At 44.0% G+C, this 19,619-nt stretch overlaps 1 protein-coding gene across 1 annotated transcript in view; it reads left to right on the top strand.

The window, feature by feature from the left end:
• Positions 1-19,619, top strand: part of LRRFIP1 (leucine rich repeat (in FLII) interacting protein 1) — a gene marked incomplete at its 5' end in the record, with an annotated part of 63,100 nt that overhangs the window by 12,097 nt on the left and 31,384 nt on the right. The window contains 7 exons of the mRNA XM_010189527.1: positions 781-825; positions 1,350-1,400; positions 5,316-5,348; positions 6,465-6,512; positions 9,666-9,722; positions 14,345-14,425; positions 16,695-16,760. Of these exons, the coding sequence (XP_010187829.1) occupies positions 781-825; positions 1,350-1,400; positions 5,316-5,348; positions 6,465-6,512; positions 9,666-9,722; positions 14,345-14,425; positions 16,695-16,760 (381 nt within the window). The remainder of the gene's footprint in view (positions 1-780; positions 826-1,349; positions 1,401-5,315; positions 5,349-6,464; positions 6,513-9,665; positions 9,723-14,344; positions 14,426-16,694; positions 16,761-19,619) is intronic.

The following is a 19,619-nucleotide window of genomic DNA, read 5'->3' as shown; positions in this document are numbered from 1 at the left end:
ACCACCCGCCCAAGAAGCTCCAGTCTCACAGATAAGCCATTAAGTCTCTTCAAATCCTTGCTTGGTGAGCCTAGCTTCACTTTACGAGCAATTCCCTTCCTTAGAAAGCAGTTCACCCATGAGAACCATTAACTATAATGCTGAAACTTTTTTTTCCCTGTTTTCTGCTACTGTTTCTAAATCCTTTGTAAAATCAATTTGTTAAAAATCAGTTTGTTGAAACGTGCTACATGCTACAGCAGTTCCAGCATTAACACAGCCTTTGGCCTGCAAAAGGCAGTGGTGCTGTGTGTCGCAGAGGCTGTGAGCAGAGGCTGGATGCTTTTGGTCTGGGAGAAGGGGTCAAGGCTGTACCCCTCTGGCGTACTCACAAGAGAGAGACCATTGCCCTGCCACGTTATTTCAAATGGAAGATTTCAGAGATTTATTTTGAAGGACTGCAAACTGGAAAGCTCAGTTACAAAAGCACTGTAAGTATGCTGGCTCCCAGATGCAGAGATGCACTTGAAACATTTTTTCAAGATAGAAATAAAGGCATCACTGCATACAGTTTTCTGCAGAAGTAATGGAAGTGTGTAACAGAACAAAATGGAGGGGGAGAAAGTTGAGGGGGAAAGGAGGGTTTTTCTGGCTCGACAGGGTGTCACCTCCCATCGTTTAGTTTAACCTTACTGACTCCTGAGCGTTGCTGGAGTTCACTGTGTGTTTCTGAAAGCGCTCTGTTGCTGTACCTGTCCTTTCAACACGTCGTTCTCTGTTTTTTCTCTGCTGCCTTGGTAGGAAGACAGTGAGCGTTATTCCCGTAGAGCCCGAAGAAATGCCTCGGTTAGTATCTGCTTTTGCTTTTTCTTTCTAGCTAGACATTTCAGGTTAAGAAAAAAAGACATGTGTAAGGCAGTTCACTTTTAAAAGGAAAAAACCAAACAAGCTCTCCCCACCCTAGGCAAGTGAAAACCCCAAAGCCACTTCCTGACTTCTCTGTCCTCTCCTCAGTCACTCTGGGGAGCTTTTGCAAATGTGCAAAAACCAAGGGGGGCAGGGAGTGGAAGGTGGGGAAATAACCTGCTTGGAGTGTTTAATGTTCATTTATTCAGACCATGGGCCTAGAGCATAGGGCAGGGAACACTCAAGCAAGCTTGTCGTTTGTCCTATAGTGAAATGCTTGAGAGTGTTTCTTGGGCAAAGTATGATTTCATTTACTTCCTGCTTATAGTTCAATACACTTCTGTTTTTTTAAAGACGTTTATTCTGTAAGTCCTCTGTTCCATCAAAGCCATCTACGTTTACCTCACTGCCTGCTACTTGCATTCTTTTCATTGTTTTCTTGTCTTTATACTTTCTTTTGCTAGGCTTCGGATGAAGATGAGCGCATGTCAGTGGGTAGCCGTGGAAGCCTGAGGGTTGGTAAATTGTACCATTTCAGTGTGCATGTGTGTGTGTGTGTTCTGATGTTGCTGTCCCCCTGTGCCACCAGACTGCTTGCAGTACTCTGATAGTATCATCCTCCCAAGGTCTTGCCCTGTTACACATTTGAGGCTTTTTAAAAATTATTTCTTTAGAGTACACATAGATCCATAATTCTTTCAACCAGGGGAACTGTCAGATTTGTGTGCGCTGTGTAGAAACGCCCTCAGAGCACGTGACTCTGTAGAAACCCTTCTGATAAATGCGGTTCCCTGTTGCTGCTGCAGGAAGTACTTAGCCAAAACATTAGTATGTGCAGTTATTTCTTGTCTGCACCTTGTATGTTCCCCTATTTCACTACTGATACTTGAGAATGTGGGAAGAGGAAGTGCTGGCTTACTCTGTGATCAACGTTTATTAACTCGAGAAACCAGAAGCAAATTATCAGTGGAAGTCTTAGGTGCTTTGAAACTGCAGGTGAACGCTCTCCTCAGAACTGCTTTAGAGCTATTTGAAATTTGTCTGCAGACTTCAGTTTTGTGGAGGGAGGGATTAGTGGAGCACCAGTACTCATCTGTAGGAAAAGTTTAAACAGCTTTTTCCTCAAAATATCTCTATGTTATTTTTTCCAGATGCACACATACAAATCTTCACTCCGTTCTAGCATAGCCATGATCAGCTCTTGTAATTGTGAAGACAGTTTAAGCAATTTCATAATTCTGAAAGGGTAATGCTGTTGTCTCGGCATGTGTTGATGGTCTTCAGATGGTGATCAGAGCTCACTGCTTCCGAGACCTGTGGAGAAGCATTGAGCTGACCACAGGATGGGGAGGGCTCTGGAGAACAAGCCTGATGAGGAGCGGCTGAGGGAACTGGGCTTGTTTAGCCTGGAGAAGAGAAGGCTGAGGGGAGACCTCATCACCACCTCCAACTGCCTCAAGGGAGCTTGTAGAGAGGTGGGTGCTGGTCTCTTCTCCCAGGTGATGGGGGATAGAACAAGGGGAAACGGCACCAAGCTGTGCCAAGGGAGGTTCAGGTCAGAGATAAGGAGGAAGTTCTTTACTGAGAGGGTCGTCAGAAGCTGGAACAGGCTGCCCAGGGAGGTGGTGGAGTCACCATCCCTGGATGTGTTTAAAGAGCGGGTAGATGAGGTACTTAAGGATATGGTTTAGGGGGTAGACAGGAGCGGGTGGACGTGATGATCTCAGAGGGCTTTTCCAACCAAGCCATTCTGTGATTCTGTGATCCCTATCAGCACTGTGGAGGGAGCTCTCAGCAGTCCTGAACGTGAACCAGCTGTGGCAAGCTCTTCTTATGGGGCCATTGTGCCTAAAACAGTGGTGTTTGACAGTAGTTTGTTCTTCTGCTGATGCTGTGCCTACCTTCTCAGTAGCATTAGTTATGTGGTTAAGCTGGATGATCAGCTGTATTTTTATAGAACAAGTGAGATCTACATCATTCCTAGCAAGATCTCTATTTGTAATCCATAGTTTCTGGCTTCTATGGAGATTTCATGCCATAATTTTAGGTTTTTGATCCTTAAAAAGCTTGCTAATCATTATCTGGGCCACAACTACCTTTTTATCTTCTGACAAAGTATCTCCAACAGAGTAGGATTGAGTGGAACACCTTGTATGCCTCTGAAAGAGTCTGGAAGATTGGGAAAAGAATTACTCCTGCAGAGCCTGCTGAGTGATCCTAATGGAGTTCACTGTAAGATAGCACAAGATGCACTTAACATTTTGAAGTGTTGTCTTGTTTCCTTTTCAGTGGAATCCTTATTGCTACTTCAGAAATGCTGTAAAAAAATCTTTATTATTTAAGATTGCAAACTTACCTGAGTGCTTTTCAAGACTAGAAGACACCTTAAAGCTCCAAAGGCTCAATGAAGGAAAAACCTTCACAGCTGAACATGGAAACTGATGTCTATTTTACTTAGAGTTAAATATGGACATTTTTATCAAAGTGTTTTTTTGGAGGGAGAAACATCTAGAGCAGTTGAGCTTTTAATTCTTTCTCTTTAGGACTGATTATGATACAAATGGGTGGTTAAACCATGGCTATAACTTTGTATCCCTTGATGTGGCAGAATGCGAGCACACTGGCTGTGTTTCCTCTGAAGCACCTTTTGCCCATGGAAATCCACTACCGATACCTCTTGATGTGTTTCTGTAACACGAGCCCGTGTTTTATTGTTATTTCTTGAAACAGCAGAAGCCTTGCGTTCTGTTTCCCCAACATCCCTTCAGGAGAAGCTTTTCTGACCTCTTTTCCTGAAGCAGCCAATCTCTGAGTGCCAGCAGTGCCTTCAGGCTGCGCTAACCACTGCTGCTCTGGTGAGCCGCAGTCTCCAGCTGGTTTACAGGGTGGCCCATAAATACCTCATACTTTTGCAAAGAGCGACCTTTTCTGACAGATGGATCTGCTGGAAACTTTTCACCCTGTTTTTCCTAGTGATGCTGCACAGACTCCCTTCCTGCCCTCATAAAGTAGCATTCGGTGAATATTCTTACGCAAGCCGCCACTTGGGCACGCACAGGAAAAGAGTTTTGACAGAGCTCCCTTTCCTGATCCAAGCGTCACTGGGTGAAATTTGCCCTTTCACATCTTTTAGTTGTTTTATTCACAATCAATTGATAGAACATACGTTGATCATTTTTCTAGTGTGAGTTTATGGTAGATGCTTTTAGTAGTTTGACCACATCTCTTTCCTGGCTATTTGCGAAGGTTTGGCTCTTGCCATGTGTCTTAAAAACAACAAAGTAAAATAAAAATAAACAGCGACCAACATAAAAAATTACCTCTGAGGGACTAGAGTTCAGTTTGGCTTCTGAGCTATTTTGCCGTGTGCCCACTAAGGGTTTATAAAACCAGTTGGAGAACTCTGAATGCTCTCCTTTCTGTGGCTCTTTGAAGGCTCCTGCCGTAGTTTCAGGACGCTGTTGTAAGTCATCTACAAGACTTCCACTTTCTGAAAATGGATCTTTCGTCTTTGGCACTTGTCTCATTGCCCTGTGAGGGGTGATGGTTTTAGGGGGAGTTGCTTTTTGAAGCTATGCATCTTTCCTGTACAGGAAATTTTGGATTAAGTGAGCCAATATTAGAAATGTATTTTTCTCTAAAACTTCACCATGCTACTGATCTGTGTGGGTTTTACTCTGGGTTTTCTTCTGGAATATATTCTAAGTTGGTGTCTGAACTGCAGGCACCAGAGATCTGCTGGGCTAGCTTTTGGGGAGCTGGCCTGGGTGCTTCTGGCAGAGCAACCATCAATATGGACTGCAGGACCACCTGACAACTTGATTAGACCAGGCTTGCAAATTGATTTAAGCTCCACAGCTGTGACTGTACTGTAAACAGCGGCTTAGCGTGTTGATGTACTGCTATCTTGAGTATACCTCTGCCTCCTGCAGACACCTTCAGCTGCCGTGAAGGGGCTTCTGTAGCTTTTCTGTGGCTCATCCTGAACCTGTCAGAAGTTTCAGAAGTTCAGCAAGCTCAGTTCTTTATCATGCGGTTTTTCCTAGGGAAGCTCAGTAACATCATCCTCTGTTTGCTGAGACATTCAAGCCTCTCTTCAGTCTCCTTTCTGCTGCGAGTTTCCTTGTTTTTCCACTTCTCAGCTGGCTGGCTCTAATCCGAGACCATCCAGCATGAAATATCGCTGTGTTATTAACCACTAGTGAAGGAGTTTGTGCATTTTCCTTGTTTAGTTTACTCAAAAATTCTTGACTCTGTGCAAGAAGTCCTGCATTATCAAAGTTCCTTAGTTGGCATTTACATTTCTCTGCCTGTTTGTTTTCCGTTTGTTGGGGTTTTTTTGTTGTTTTGGGGGATTCTTTTGATTGCCATAACTTGCTTTAGCATTATCCTTTTTATTCTGATTTTTCTTTCCTCTCATGCCTTGACAGTCTCAGTTGGACTATGCCAGCACCTACCCAGTGGTGAGAACAGTTTGCAAGTTGTGTGTGTTTAAAACTAATCATGAAGAAACTAACATCACTTGTGATAGCTGGTCTGAGAGAAGGGATGATCTGAAATGATCCTGAGGCAGCCTGTGGTCTGTGCTGTAAAGATGCTACTTCCCTCACCTACTGCTCTGATGCAGTTCAGCTGTAAAGCACTGAATGATCAGAGAGAGCTAAGCTAGGTCTAGAGCCGCAGTCAACACAGGACAGAGCAGAAGAGCTTTTCTTTCTCCTGCCAGACTTTCTGTGTTACAGCCTGTCCATCGTTTGACCAGGTATGTCTGGTTTTAATTCCGCATGAATGTGGAAAGGAGCGAAGCTCTCACAACTCAGTCTGAATAGATCTAGCAAAGGTGACGGACAAACACACTGCCTGCCAAGGCTGCGGTTTGTGTATCGAGATGTTACCGCTGCTTTGGAGGATGAAGTCCAACTCTGTAGGTGTTAAGTAGATGAGAGCAAGTATTTGCATTGAACACGTGGAGATAAAGCTGACTCTTGGAAGGACAGAAAGGGCATGAAAGGAAGAAGGAGGATTGGGACTTCACGCTCAGTTGATAAACTTTTCTTGTGCTGTTAGCAGTGCTGTCTCGGGGCAGCACCCTCGAACTAGAGGTGTCTCAGGTTCTGCAAAAACCAAACTGCAGAGAGCACTTTTCTAGACTCCCTGGCTTTTTCACTCCCCTCTGTTCCCCACGCTGTTTCAAATTAGGAGTGCAATGTATCTATTTGAGTGACCTATATACAGAAATAGTTCAAACACATTTGGATTTTGCATGGATGTATTGATTTAGTAAGTATAGACAGCTGGTAGCTCTTTTAATTGATTTAACCCAGCAAGCATGAATGATTTTGAGTGTGGCTACTAAATTTAACAGCACTATCATCAGTTTTAACAATATTCTTTAATAACTGGTCATTTGACTTTGAGATTGGATTTTTTTTTTCTGATGTGTGCTTACTGAGCCATGTTGTGTAGAGCTGGCGGTAAATCGGACTGATGTTTCTGCATGTTGATATGTATGCCTGGCTATGGATGGGTGCACGTAAACACATCGATCTTTTCATCCTGCGTTCTTAATCTCACTGCAGGCTGGATTAGAGAATGAGAGGACCAAAAAGAAGAACTACTCCAAAGCAGTATGTATCTTGACTAGCTGTCTCAGAGAGGTTTTTGCGTACAAAACCATCGCGCTAGGACAAAGCAAGTGTGTTGGCTGTAAGAGCTCACCAGCCCAATGTCAAGGATACGGTGTAACTCTCAGGACTTCCTGGGTCTGCCAAATACTGAGCATCACTTAAGATGCAAAATGCAGTGTAATCCAGACATGTCAGTGTTTTACATGAAGAGCATCTCGAAAACCTCAAACTTGAGCTTCAACATTACACAGAGATAGGTAATACTTCTAGAACAATGGCAATGAGGAGGTTTTCTGCATCCATTAAAAGCAAGAGGAAAATACAGGAAGTAACAGGGTCACTTGCATTGTTATAAAGGGAGAACGTGTGAAATCTGAGTATTTCAGCCTCTTCAGTCTGTCATTTTATTTGTCACAGTTTTCATGACCGTTATGATGGGATGCTTGGCGTGTTAATGGAGCACAGAACAACGGTCGGCGAGGTCTGATAAAATTGACCCTGCCGAGTTTCCAGAGTTATCTGGAGCATTTGCCTTCAAAAATACGTGCTGGGGAAGTCTCTGGAGAGGATGGGTCATAGTGACGAGGGAAATGACCTGAGCTAAGGGGCTTCGGTTTGAAACCTGAAAGATACAGGGCAAATTAAACAAACGTGTTTAGGATTGCCTGAAATACAAAGTGATAAACGGTTAACCAGGAGTTGTGGAAGAGGAACCATGTCAATTCAACTTAATTTCCCAATGCAGAGTAATTATTTAAGGTTGTAAAGGAAAAAGCATTAGATGTGACTAAAGCTTGCATACAAGGCTCTTGACGTGTTTCTACTTGACATTAAGTTAAACCTTGGGCAAGATCGGGTTCCTGTAAAAGAAATGCACAGTTAGTTGAAAAATAACTGTTAAAAACAAAAGAGCTGGAAAAGATCTCATTGGGTCTCTTCCAATCTAAGACAGCATCATCTGGTTTTACAGGGGAAACCAGCTCTGCATGAGCCTGCTTCACCTAGCTGTCAGAGTACAGGGAGTGAAGGAGGCTTCATTTGAGCTTAGAATGGCAGTACTGACGATAAGCTGGAGACAACTTCTCAAAGCTGAACAACAGTAAAACTAAATGAGAAATACCAGAGTTGGGAAAATTGAAATATGCTGTTACAGAGTAAGGAATTTTGCATAGGAATTGGTTCCATTTAGTCAATATTGCATTACTGAGAAAAGGCAAACTTCATTCCTCTAAAGGGGCAGTAGAGGTAATGGGTCTGTGTGGGGGTGTTGACCTGCAGCTGGAGTGCTTGCTTCAGTTGCTGAAGATTCATTTTAAGCGTTCTTCAGGAAAGTGTTAGAGAAATTCAAGGAGTCTGAAAAAAAAAAACCTAGTAAAAAGTGGAAAGAAGCCAAGGTGTGTGAGAAGGCTTGGAGCAGTATCACAGAATCACAGAATGTTAGGGGTTGGAAGGGACCTCCAAAGCTCATCCAGTCCAATCCCCCTGCCGGAGCAGGAACACCCAGATGAGGTTACACAGGAAGGCGTCCAGGCGGGTTTTGAATGTCTGCAGAGAAGGAGACTCCACAACCTCTCTGGGCAGCCTGGGCCAGTGCTCTGTCACCCTCACTGAGAAGAAGTTTCTTCTCCAATTTCAGTGGAACCTCCTGTGTTCCAGTTTGTGCCCATTACCTCTTGTCCTATCATTGTTTGTCACCGAGAAGAGCCTGGCTCCATCCTCGTGACACTCACCCTTTAAATATTTATAAACATGGATGAGGTCTACCCTCAGTCTCCTCTTCTGCAAACTAAAGAGCCCCAGCTCCCTCAGCCGCTCCTCAGAAGGGAGATGCTCCACTCCCTTGATCATCTTTGTAGCCCTACACTGGACTCTTTCCAGCATTTCAAATCAGTTCTTCTTGGAAAAAGAAACTGGGTGTTGGCCTGCCATTTGTGGTGATAATGTATTCCAGTAAGGAATCTAAGCTTTTCCCAGAAGTTGCTTTATCAGCTTGGGTCTACACTGGTTTCTAAGTTGATTTGTTTAATATCTCATGGAAACCACTGTATAGTGTATGACAACTATTTTGCTTGGAAATTGAGATTTGGTGTAGTGGATTTGCATTTTGGGAATGCTTTAAAACTTGAACTTCAAAACAGTTTGAATAGAAACTCTAATTAAATTTCCACTAAAAAAAACCAACCCACCCCAAATACACAGAGTGCTTCCTCGTTCTTGATGTTAAACCAGACCTCGTTGTGAAGTGGTGCCAGAATAGTGACTTGCTTGAGAAACCTGATCTTCTCTAATGGCACCAACCGAGGTGACTCTTTGGGTCTGTCCTCCTTTCTTCTACCCCATGTTGCCAGACTAAAAACTGCGTCGTAGTGATTGTTTTATATTATTCCTGACCCTGCTGCTGTAGGGACCTGAAGCATCTCACCCTGCTTGTGAAATGTTCATTCTGACCCTGTTTGGTTTTTCTCCCTTGAGAGAAAACATCTTCAAGACAACAAGGCAGGCTACCGAGCATGACAGAGGGCAGCTGAACCGAGTGAAATCTCTGATTAATCTCTGGGCTGCCACACAAAATACTGGGATGTGACAGATGGTCATTGTCTGGGTTTAATTTTGGTGTAATTGGGGAAAGCTGAAAAGAAGCATTGCATGTTTACTAAATGGAATTTCTCAAGTATAAACTTAGAGTTAATTCTTTTGCTACAATTTGCTGCTTTTTAATTTCCAGAGGGACAAGTAACTACAGTGATAAATTTCTTTTATTGTAGTCTCTCATCCTTCACGTCCCCTTTTTGCCCTGTGTTCCTTTCATAGAGCATTTGAAGAAACAGGTGCTATAGCGCAGTAATCATAGGAGAAGCAAAAGTGTTTCTTAACAAGGAAGAAAAGGGGTCAAGAAAGGCAGGCAGGAGTATCCTTGACATTACTGGCTGGTGTGCAGGCACTGGCAGACACAGATGTTCATGTCCTCGTGTTTGAAATCCTGGCCTAAACCTGCTCTTCTGTTCCTGCTGTATCTTTGAAAAGTTTTGTCTCTGCCTTTGCTTTTCATGAGTGATGACTTTTGCTAAAAATCCCCTGTTGGGTCTACGTCAATTTTTTTTCTCTCTCTTTTTTTTCTCCTTCTTTTTCCTTTCTCCTTTTCCTCCATAACAGACCAATGGTCATGAGGAAGACGTGTATGGATCATCCCAGAGTAGAAAATCTAGCAGGGTTAGTAGCTGATTTATATTGCTATAGAATCTGTTGCTCTGTTTAATGAGATTAAAGCTAATTAGCAGATTCTTTTCTGTGGTAAAAGAGGTTTTTCCTGTCTTGTATGTTGTGGGTTTTGCAGTTTGTCAGACACGGAGGTGCAGCAAGAAGCTGTCTACCAGAAAAATAAAACAAAATTAGGCCGTGAGTGGGAAGGGAAGTCTCTGAATTTGGAACAGGGAGAACTTGGAAGCCAGAACTGCTTAACTTGTTAACAAAATTGGGTAGAAGTTACATTGTGATGAGAATATCTTGGCGGCGCCTGGCATGGAGGATTTCCGTGTGCTGGACAACAGAGCGGTTGTTTTCTAACCTGTGCAACGTGTTCATGTTGTGCTCTAGCACTGAAACTCCCAAGCCTCACCGAGAATTTAGTCCGTGTCTTGAAGATTTGCCTGCGTAAAATGGACTTTGGATTTTGAAATTTCCCTAAATGTATGTCGTTTATTTGGAGTTTGCTGAACTAAATGCTTTTTTCTTTAAAAACTGTGTCCTAGGGTTTCTGGAAACTCCCACAGAAGTTACCAGCCAGTGCAAGTGGTACTACTTAGCTACTTACCATTGATCTACTTTTATGTCTAGAAATAGTCAAAAAAAGCTTAATTATTAACTCCATTGTGTGTATGTGGGTCACATTGTTCCCTTCTGTTCCAGCACAAGTGTTTTGTGTCAGTAATAGGAGTTCATTGTCCTGTTTTGTTCAATACTGGGGTTTGTGCACATTATGTAGAGGTGGTGTCTCTACAGAGCCTCTTTGGGGCAGGGAGGTGGGAACTGTTTGGAGTTTCTTCCTTTTAACAACGGCAGACAAAAGCTCAGAGCCTGTTGATCTTTGTGCTGTCAAGACTTCTAAAGAAATGTAGTGGTATGCAGACTAAAGCTCTATGTTTAGGGGAAAAATAAACTACTTCTAGGACTGCGTTTAGCTAAGTGTTTGAGCAATACATGCTAAACATCACAGGCTTCAGTGAGTTACTTTGTAAGCATGAAGTTAAGCAGGGGCTTGTATAAATAGTGAAATGGGACCTTATATTTCATGGGCATTTTAAATTGTTGCTACCATGTGGTTTTATGCATATGTGGATAAGAGAAAATGAAATACTGTTGCTTGAACTGTTAAGAAAACAGCACGTCCTGTATGTTGGCACTCTTGCTGAACTGCTTGGTGAGTTCAAGGAACTTTATTATGTAGTGCTTCTGACAAATGGTGGTGTTCATCTTTAATGACGTATTCCAGAGCTCCAAATACTGCAGGAAGAGCAAAGTACCTGTAAGAAAGTAATCCAGGGAAAAGAAGCTGTTTGGTTTCCATGTAAATAATTTAAAATCATCTTGGTATTAGGGATTGTAACGGAGGTTTAGTGCATGTAGAGCAACATCATTAGTTCCTTGCTGTTTTCAGTTCTATGTGTAATTCAGATTAATCATTGCTTAGAAGGGGGAGGAAAATTTGGGGCCAACTTAAGCAGCTGAGACTCCAAAAGCAGTTAATGCCAGTCTGGCTGGTGTTCACCTTTAGGAATATTCCCTCCAAACCTAACTGTAAAGACTGTCAAAGTGACAACAGAAAGCTAAGATGAGGAAGGTTCTTCAGGTCAGCAAGGAGGTGACAAATCTGGTGATAACTGTTGCTTCCAAAATAGGTGTCCAGTTTTAAGTCACAAAACTGAGTGATGTCTGCCTGGAGATTTCTTTTCAATTGAAGTCTTATTTTACAGGCATGCAGGAAGAATGAGGCAGAAAAAGGCCTGAATTTCTGAGGCTGAGCAATGATTTATCCTCAGTACGTACCTGTGGGTGGTGGTGTCTCATCCACATATCTATTTGCCTGCAGTGACAGAAGTACAGTGTCAAGAACAAACAAGTTGCTTTAATTTGCCACAGATTCCCCTCATTTGTAGATGGAGTTAGCACCCACATAATGTATAGTGATGGTGCGAGAGTTAGTTAGGGCTTGTGAGAAAGCTGAGTAATAGCTGACTGCTAAAAGCAGAGTCTCTTGGTTGTCCAGACCCCCATGAGAAACAACTGGGAAAGCACGATGTTAGATTGCTGTGCTGTTGGCTGTAAAAGGAGAACAAAAAGCAGCAAAAGAAGGCAGAGGTGTGGAGCTGTTTCAAGAACAACCATTCCCAGCAGCATGCATGCACCCATGGGTGAATAAGGAATCCAAACAGTGCCTGGAAGGCTCTGACGATACCTTTGCAAGTCGTGCATTATTGCAGGGCTGGTTACAGGAGGCTGAGCACAGAGGGGATGCGGGGAGGTGGTGTTTCCTCCCTCACCCCTGCACGCTGGCTGTGGCAGCCTGTGCTCACTCCTGAGCACCCTTCCTGGTGTGGCTTTGTACCCTGCCTGCTTGGCTCAGGGCTGCATCTGCCCCTGCGCTGGCAGAGTTACTGTTTTATCACGTTTTAGATGTGCTTTTAGGCTGCTGCTGTTCTGAAAATAAGGAAAGTATGCCTGTATTTGCTTGATTCCTTTGGCTCTGTAAGATGGGTAATGTCTTACATTTGGATTTGCAGTCTGCATTGAAAAGACCTTGACTTGCAAATTTAATATTCCTGTATGTTAAAAACTGCTGTGTATAAGTTGTTCATAGTGTATCGTTGTGTGCTCTATTTAGACATATAACTTATCTACAGATGCTTCTAAAGCTTTTGGGAAGCCAAAACACTGAGTTCCACTCAGTTTTATACATATCCTCCTGCTGTCAGCTTTCCTGCACCCTGGCAAGCCCCCCGTGCCAGCTTTGTGTTGAAGCGTTTCTGCAGCGGAAATTCTCCCAGATAACGCATGACAGCAGAAAAGCTGAGCTGGCATCCTGCGCTCCAGCACAGGTGCTGGGGGCAGTCAGTGGAGATGCAGTGTGAGACAAATGAGGGAGCATTTCAGAGGGTACGGGGGATTTTTAAAGTCCACTGAGGTTTGTCAGTCAGTCACTGTTGGTACTTCTGGTCCTCAACTGCAGAGTTGAATTAAGATGTCATTCTTGGAGAGACCAAATAGGTGGACCAAAAGTGCAAGGTTGGCTAGATGCTAGATAGGAAGCTGCATAAAAGAAAGGTGTTAAATTTAGACGGTCTCACTTCTCACACAAAAGTTTTCTTTGCATTCAGCCTTGCCATGTCTGGCAGGGGGCTGCTCGCTTCTCCTGATGGGTGCACCCAACAGTTTTGGTCCCTGGCTTTGGTCTCTGTTGCATAGCAGAGTTCACAGAACCACAGAATCCCAGAACGTTAGGGATTGGAAGGGACCTCAAAAGCTCATCCAGTCCAATCCCCCTGCCAGAGCAGGAACACCCAGATGAGGTTACACAGGAAGGCGTCCAGGCGGGTTTTGAATGTCTGCAGAGAAGGAGACTCCACAACCTCTCTGGGCAGCCTGGGCCAGTGCTCTGTCACCCTCACTGAGAAGAAGTTTCTTCTCCAATTTCAGTGGAACCTCCTGTGTTCCAGTTTGTGTCCGTTACCCCTTGTCCTATCATTGTTTGTCACCGAGAAGAGCCTGGCTCCATCCTCATGACACTCACCCTTTAAATATTGATAACCATGAATGAGGTCTCCCCTCAGTCTCCTCTTCTGCAAACTAAAGAGCCCCAGCTCCCTCAGCCGCTCCTCAGAAGGGAGATGCTCCACTCCCTTGATCATCTTTGTAGCCCTACGCTGGACTCTCTCCAGCAGTTCCTGTCCTTCTTGAACTGAGGGGCCCAGAACTGGACACAATATTCTAGATGCAGTCTCACCAGAGTTGTCCTGACACCTTCTGCATCTCTTGTGGATTTAGCTTATTGGGCATAAACTCCTCAAGAATTCAGGAGAACGCTGGCCTTCTCTCTGACCAATACATTTCTCCAGTGCTTGATGGGCAGTGGCAATCCACTTTCTTGTCTGCAGCAGTGGGACTGCACAGGCAAAGAAATCAATCCCCTCTAAGGCAGGAGCCTGAGTTTTTAGGTGTGAAGCTGTGATGCAGCCATCTATTCTGAGTTTGAGCCTGGAAGCTGACACTTAAAGCATCTTGTAAAGCAGATGTTGTCTGGTCTGTTTTACAGAAGCTGGAAGTATGTGGATGAACACAGGTTCACTGAACTAGAGTTAGGATGAAACTTAGGTGCATGAGCTGCATACATGCTTTTGGAAACGTAGTCCATCTTCTTCTAAGTCCCTTACAAACCGTGTCCTTGCAGCATACTGTCCCGTTGGGCCACAGCAACAAGAAGGGAGGAGGGAGGGTTTAAAGCCTTTTCAGTGGAAAAGAAACCAAATAGGTATTTTGTGCCTAAGGTGCTGTAGGGATAGAGGAATGGCCTTTTGTTTACTTAAAAATAAACAAAACCCGATTCCTTACAAATGGAAAGGACACAATTTTCACACATCCTCGTATCTTTAATGCAGTCTTCTTCATGCAGTTACCTCTCTTCCTTCCCCCTCCACTCCCATTTGTGACCACTTCGACTCCTTGCAATTTGTAAACACCTGATTTACTTTTTGTTTCCCACCTAAAGGTATTTAGAAAGTCTTCCATGTTACTAAGCTGAGTTCTCAGGGTTTTCTTTTGTTTGTTTGTTGCTCATGCAGGCTTCGTACTACTCTGATCTGGGTCTTCACAACAGCGGCTATGCTTCCTCATCTCAACCTTCTTCCCAAAATGGAAACTGGGTCTGTTGCCCTTTGGCTTTACCTGGCCTGGTCGTGTTCTGGCTTCACTGGGATAATGCAACCTCTTGTACTTGAATTTGGACCGATTGCCAAGAGTTTCTGTAGCTCTTTTTAGTAAAACTTAAACAACAAAAAAAGCAAAACAGACCTTTTTAGGATCGGAGTGAGTAATGGAAAGCTATTTTCCAATGAGCACGATTAGTTTTCCTTTGCTGCTCTTCCCTTTCCTACACTTACTTTGTTTGCTTTTGGCCTCAATTAGTCAGGAAAAATAAGAGAACTCTTAATTAACTACGCTCTCTGGTTTATTTGAGGCAGCTTCTCTGCTGACTGTGTCAGTCTAGCAAGCTTAAGTCAATCCATTCTGCATGAAACGAAGTTATAACTCCTAGAAGAAAATCACTGAAGCCTCAAAATCACCCGGGAGGTTGGATTGTCCTCTGCGTGTGGGCAGAGCTCAGCCAGGCCGGCGCTAGCAAAGCAGTGCTTGAGCAGCGGTCCGCAGCCCGTCCTGCCCCAGGGACGGCAGCACCAGGGCATCGCCTGGTGCTCTGTGGTGGCCGGCGATGGGGACACGGCAGATGAGGGGGGTGGCTCGCAGCAGTGTGCGTTGTCTGCGAGCTGCGGGCTGGGGACCGCTGCTGGAGCGTCTCTTGCACCTGATTATGCCACATACTGTGTGTGCTCTCTGGAGTTAATTGCTGCACCCTTTGAATGGTGGTTACTAACAGCAAAGTCATTTGGTTTCTCTCTGACATAAATACTCACCCTTTTGGCCTGAATTATCTGGGTTTGCTCTGCATTTTTGTTTAATAATAAAATACACAAGGTACGATCTTATAGCTGTGTGAAACACTTATGTGTATCTTAAAACACTTCTGTCTTTGTATGTAGCTCTTTTTCTGGCTTTGGTTGCAGTGAGGAGAAGCACCCTTTCTGGCTGCTGTGCACAAATGTGTGTGAGACAATAACAACTTAACAACCTAAAATTAAATAATGCTGGTTTGCTTTTGCATAGTGTCATGCCCTCCCTTCCTGTAGGAAACGCATGCGTCTGCTTGGTCTTTGGGAGTTGAGATCTAATGCTTTTGTGGTGCAGATGACTAATACACTCTGTACTGGGTTTCCTTCTGTTGTAGTTTAATAATCCTAATCTCTTACCAAGATGGTGAATTTTGCTGTAGGTGCCTTTTTTTATGCTTCATTTTTCTATGAAAAAAAAAAAAAGTTTTGTGCTTGTCTTCCCCAGCCCTCCTTGCAATACAGCGATGCCCTGCCAGCCAGAAGTTACAGGGTTTGTTGTACTAATGCTCTAAGCATTGACACCGAAGCCACTCACCTTCAGCCATGCATATGTTGTCTCTTACCTCTGTAGTTTCTCTTGGGTCCGTTTATGTTGCGCTCTGGTGTTTGATCTGCCTGAATGCACGTGTGCAATGCTGTTTGTACAGACCTGGATTTGCTGATCCTTCCTTTTATTACTGTTGGAACTGCGTGGCCACTGCTCGTGGGGTCGTGGCGCTGCCGCGGGCTTCTCTCTGGATGGAGACGGTTGTCTTCATTTTGGTGTGTGAGCTACAAACGTGTAGGAGCAGGCCAGAGAGAGGCAACATCAGTTCTTTCTGGTTGTGTAACAGCTAACAAAAATTGGTCTTGAAAAAAAATAGTAGCTCATTTACACCCTTCTTGTTTAACTTTTAAAATGAGCTGCTCCCAAATTTTATTCTCAGTGCTTAAAGGTAAAGTTTCTTGTGTGTCCTAAGCCAGACTTTTATATGCTAAACTGGTGCCAGAGCCATAGGACATGCGTTTTCCTCCATTTTATTATTTGATAAGCTGGCTAGTAAGTGAAACTGCTCAGATGTGAGTGTGGGGTCTCCCCTCCCATATTTTGCCAGCGCCGGAAATGAAAGCTAAACAGACTTAAACAACTCAAGAATTGATGTAGCCGTTTTGTTGGAGGGCAACACGACTTGTTCGTTTGACAACTGGGAGAACGGTGACAAATGCATGACTGTGTGTTGGGCTGGGGGGCGGACGTCAGATTTTGCACGTGCCTTACAGCATCTCCCAGCTCACTGACTTCACGTTGCGTTAAATCCCCGCTTGCATGTTGCCTGTGGTTGCGTGCAGGAGATGTCCCTGTCCTTGCTCATACTGCTCGCTCCCCTCCGTCCTTCGTGCTGCACTGTGTCAAGTTGTAATGCTCCAGACTGAAACCAGAAACGAGGTCTGCCAGTCCTTTTCTGACTCTGTCTTTTAATTGTAGGCGTCTGTGTATGACGAGAGCGTTTACAGTGGGAGTCGTCGGTATAGTGCCTCTAGTTCTCGTGCTGTAAGATGTTTTCTGCATTTCCCTGTTACCTTGTCTCTGTCCTCCAGTAACCTGTGTCTACCAGAACACAGCCTTCCCTGGGCTGAGGAACATTTAAGAGGAACTGTGTGAGATTCGTAGCCTACTGCTGTAGGCAGAAGTATGAGCACTGTTTCTGTGAGCTCCCATGAGATAATAAGTAGTGATTTATCTGCTGTTGTGATGATGGCCTTGTGCAGAGACAGAGCCCGGCCATAGGCACTCATCTCCCCTGTGCTTGGGGGAATCCAGCTCTGCCTTGTACTCGGTTTGCAGATAAGACACCTTGGAAAGACAGCACATAAAGTCCCTTCCCTCACTGAGACTTAATTATTCTTTTGAAAACTGAGAATAAACCAGTTTTTTGAACTAAATCACTAAATAAAATCACTTCTCCATTTGCATGACGGACTGTTGTGAACGCATTGCTTGCTTGGTTTTGTTTCTTGGATTTCTGTTCTGTGCAGACGTCTTGGGCAACTTGTGACGACGTTTTTGAAATACGTGCTCCTGTGAGTGGAGGGGTCTGTCCTTTATGAGAAGAGATGATATAAGGAATGACGATTTAAATTGTTTCCTTTCAAAAAAGAGAGGCTGCAGGACTCTGTTTATGGATTGGAAGGCAGAAAACGCTTTCACCTCTTCTCACATGGGACCTTTGTGTCATCGTGGGTGTTTGGGCCAGGCAACGCATCTGCTGCTGTTGTATCTGCCTGGAAAAACAGAACTGAACTACCCAGTCTGTTTTTATTGTTTAAATTCTGCTCTGTGGACCAAGTGCTTATTCTGCCTCTGATTATCCAAAAAACTCCCAAACCAAGCAAACAACAGCAACAAAAACCCAACAACCACACCACCTGAACAGAAAAAAGCCTCAAGACAAAGCATCGGTGTTAATTCAGTGTCAAAAGTTACTCTCAATTTTAGCTTGGAGGAGGCAGCAGACTTTCAAGAGCACTTACTTGTTAGTCTTTAAAGGGCTACGCCATCCTCTTGTAGTCACACTCGGTCACTATTTGGGCTGTGCATCTTGCTGCTTCTGATGTTAAACTTCAGATTGCTTGCAGTGAATCTGCCACTGAGGCTGCACTGAGCTGGCTGTAGCTCTTTGTTTGTGCAGGCTGTCCTGCTTTGTTTGAGATAAGGCTATCACAGGTCCAGACGATACACTTCTGCTCCTGGGAGAAATCACTTACAGTGGGCTTCGAGCCCAAATGCTGTTTACAAGTCTTTCAGCCACGGTTAATGGCTTGAGCAGGAAACACTGAATGGAACGCTGGTGCTTGTTCCCCTTCCTCCATCCCACCCTGTGTCACAGGTATTGAAAGCCTGTGTATAACCCAGCCTTTCCAGTTTCTGTCGCACAGTTGACTGTAGGAACGAGGGAGTTAAAGTGTGAGGTTTTTGCCTCAAAGTGAACGGCCTTGTCGCAATTACTGAGTTATCTGTGGTTATTTTAAGGTTTCTGAACCTCATGGCACACCCACTACATGGTAAAAGTGCTGTTTGGGGAGCTGTCCTCAAGAGTGTTTTCAGGTGACCAGAGGACAGGTGAATGCAGGAGGCCAGGCTGAACAAGCGGCACTTGTTTCCATCTTCTGCCCTGCAATACACAAAGTGCAACTACAGAATACATAGGACCCATGAAGCATTAATAGTTCATGCTGCTTCCCTGTCGTGTGTTTCAACTTTCTTCTACATTCTTGTTACGTTAAACATAAAACACCAGTGATGGCACAAGGCTTCTGTGCTAGAATCACTTAAGAAGAAAACCAAATCTAAATATTTACTAGAGTGCTCCTTGGTTTGAATTTAGGAATTGAAGTGGCTGTGATTGCACACAGTTTACAAGTGTTTTCAGCACAGTTCTGAGTTTTGCTGAGTCTCATCTCTGAAATGAAGCTCAGCAGTTCAGGTGCAGGAAGCTGGTGTCATTTCATGTAAGACATCTGAGGACGCTGCTTAGTTGCATTCTGCCCTGCTTCAGGGGCTTGCTAAGGGCTGTGTACCTTGGAACGTGATGCTTTGTGGTCAGTAACTAAGCTTAGTGGTTGTATTGTAGCTGGAGCTATTTCCAGCGTGCCCTCTTACCATTTATGAGTACTGTAAGCTTGATTTTCATTTAATACTGTGCTGCTTGCTTAGTGTGACTTACAATGCTGAAACAGTCCTGCAGTAGCTCAGTTGAAGACCTGGCTGTCTCTGTAGCTGAGGAGTCATAGGGATTCCTGTAGTGGCCAGGTAAATTTATAGAAGAAACCTTATAAAAACCCAGAGTACATTCATCTCAAAAGTAGGATAATTCTTTAAATTGCAGTGGTTTCGGAAACAGTTTTAAGCACTGGTAAAATAAACTTATCGATGTCATTAGCAGCGTAGTTGGAGCTGCTGAGAAGAGCTGCTCCCCACGCTTGTTCCTGCCCCTGCACTGCCTCTGCCCTTGGGTCAACACAGGCGCATGAAATCTGATGGACTGACGTGCCTCTTCCCAAAGGCTGCGTTCACATACAATCATATGTCAATCGTATCAAATATAACGTCCAGTAAGCCTCAAAAACTTCCTTAATTCCTGTCTGTTCTCAGTATATCAAAGACTCTTTTATATATGCTTATATCTCTCTATAGTGTTCATCTAAATACAAGATTGAATGTGAAGCCGCTACTCCAAAATCTGAAAATAAAGGGGATAATTCTAATAAGCATTTCCAGAATAAGTTTTACTTCTGTTTCCCCTTCTCTACTTCTCTTGCATTATGAAGTCTGGAAATAAAACAGTGTAGGCACGTTCTTTGTCCTTGTCAGCAACAAGTCAGCCCTGTCTGTTCTGCATCACTGCTTCGA

This window comes from Mesitornis unicolor, unplaced genomic scaffold (assembly GCF_000695765.1).
Source record: "Mesitornis unicolor isolate BGI_N332 unplaced genomic scaffold, ASM69576v1 scaffold6998, whole genome shotgun sequence".
Taxonomy (NCBI): Eukaryota; Metazoa; Chordata; class Aves; order Mesitornithiformes; family Mesitornithidae; genus Mesitornis; species Mesitornis unicolor.
This window is presented reverse-complemented; position numbering and strand designations above follow the sequence as displayed.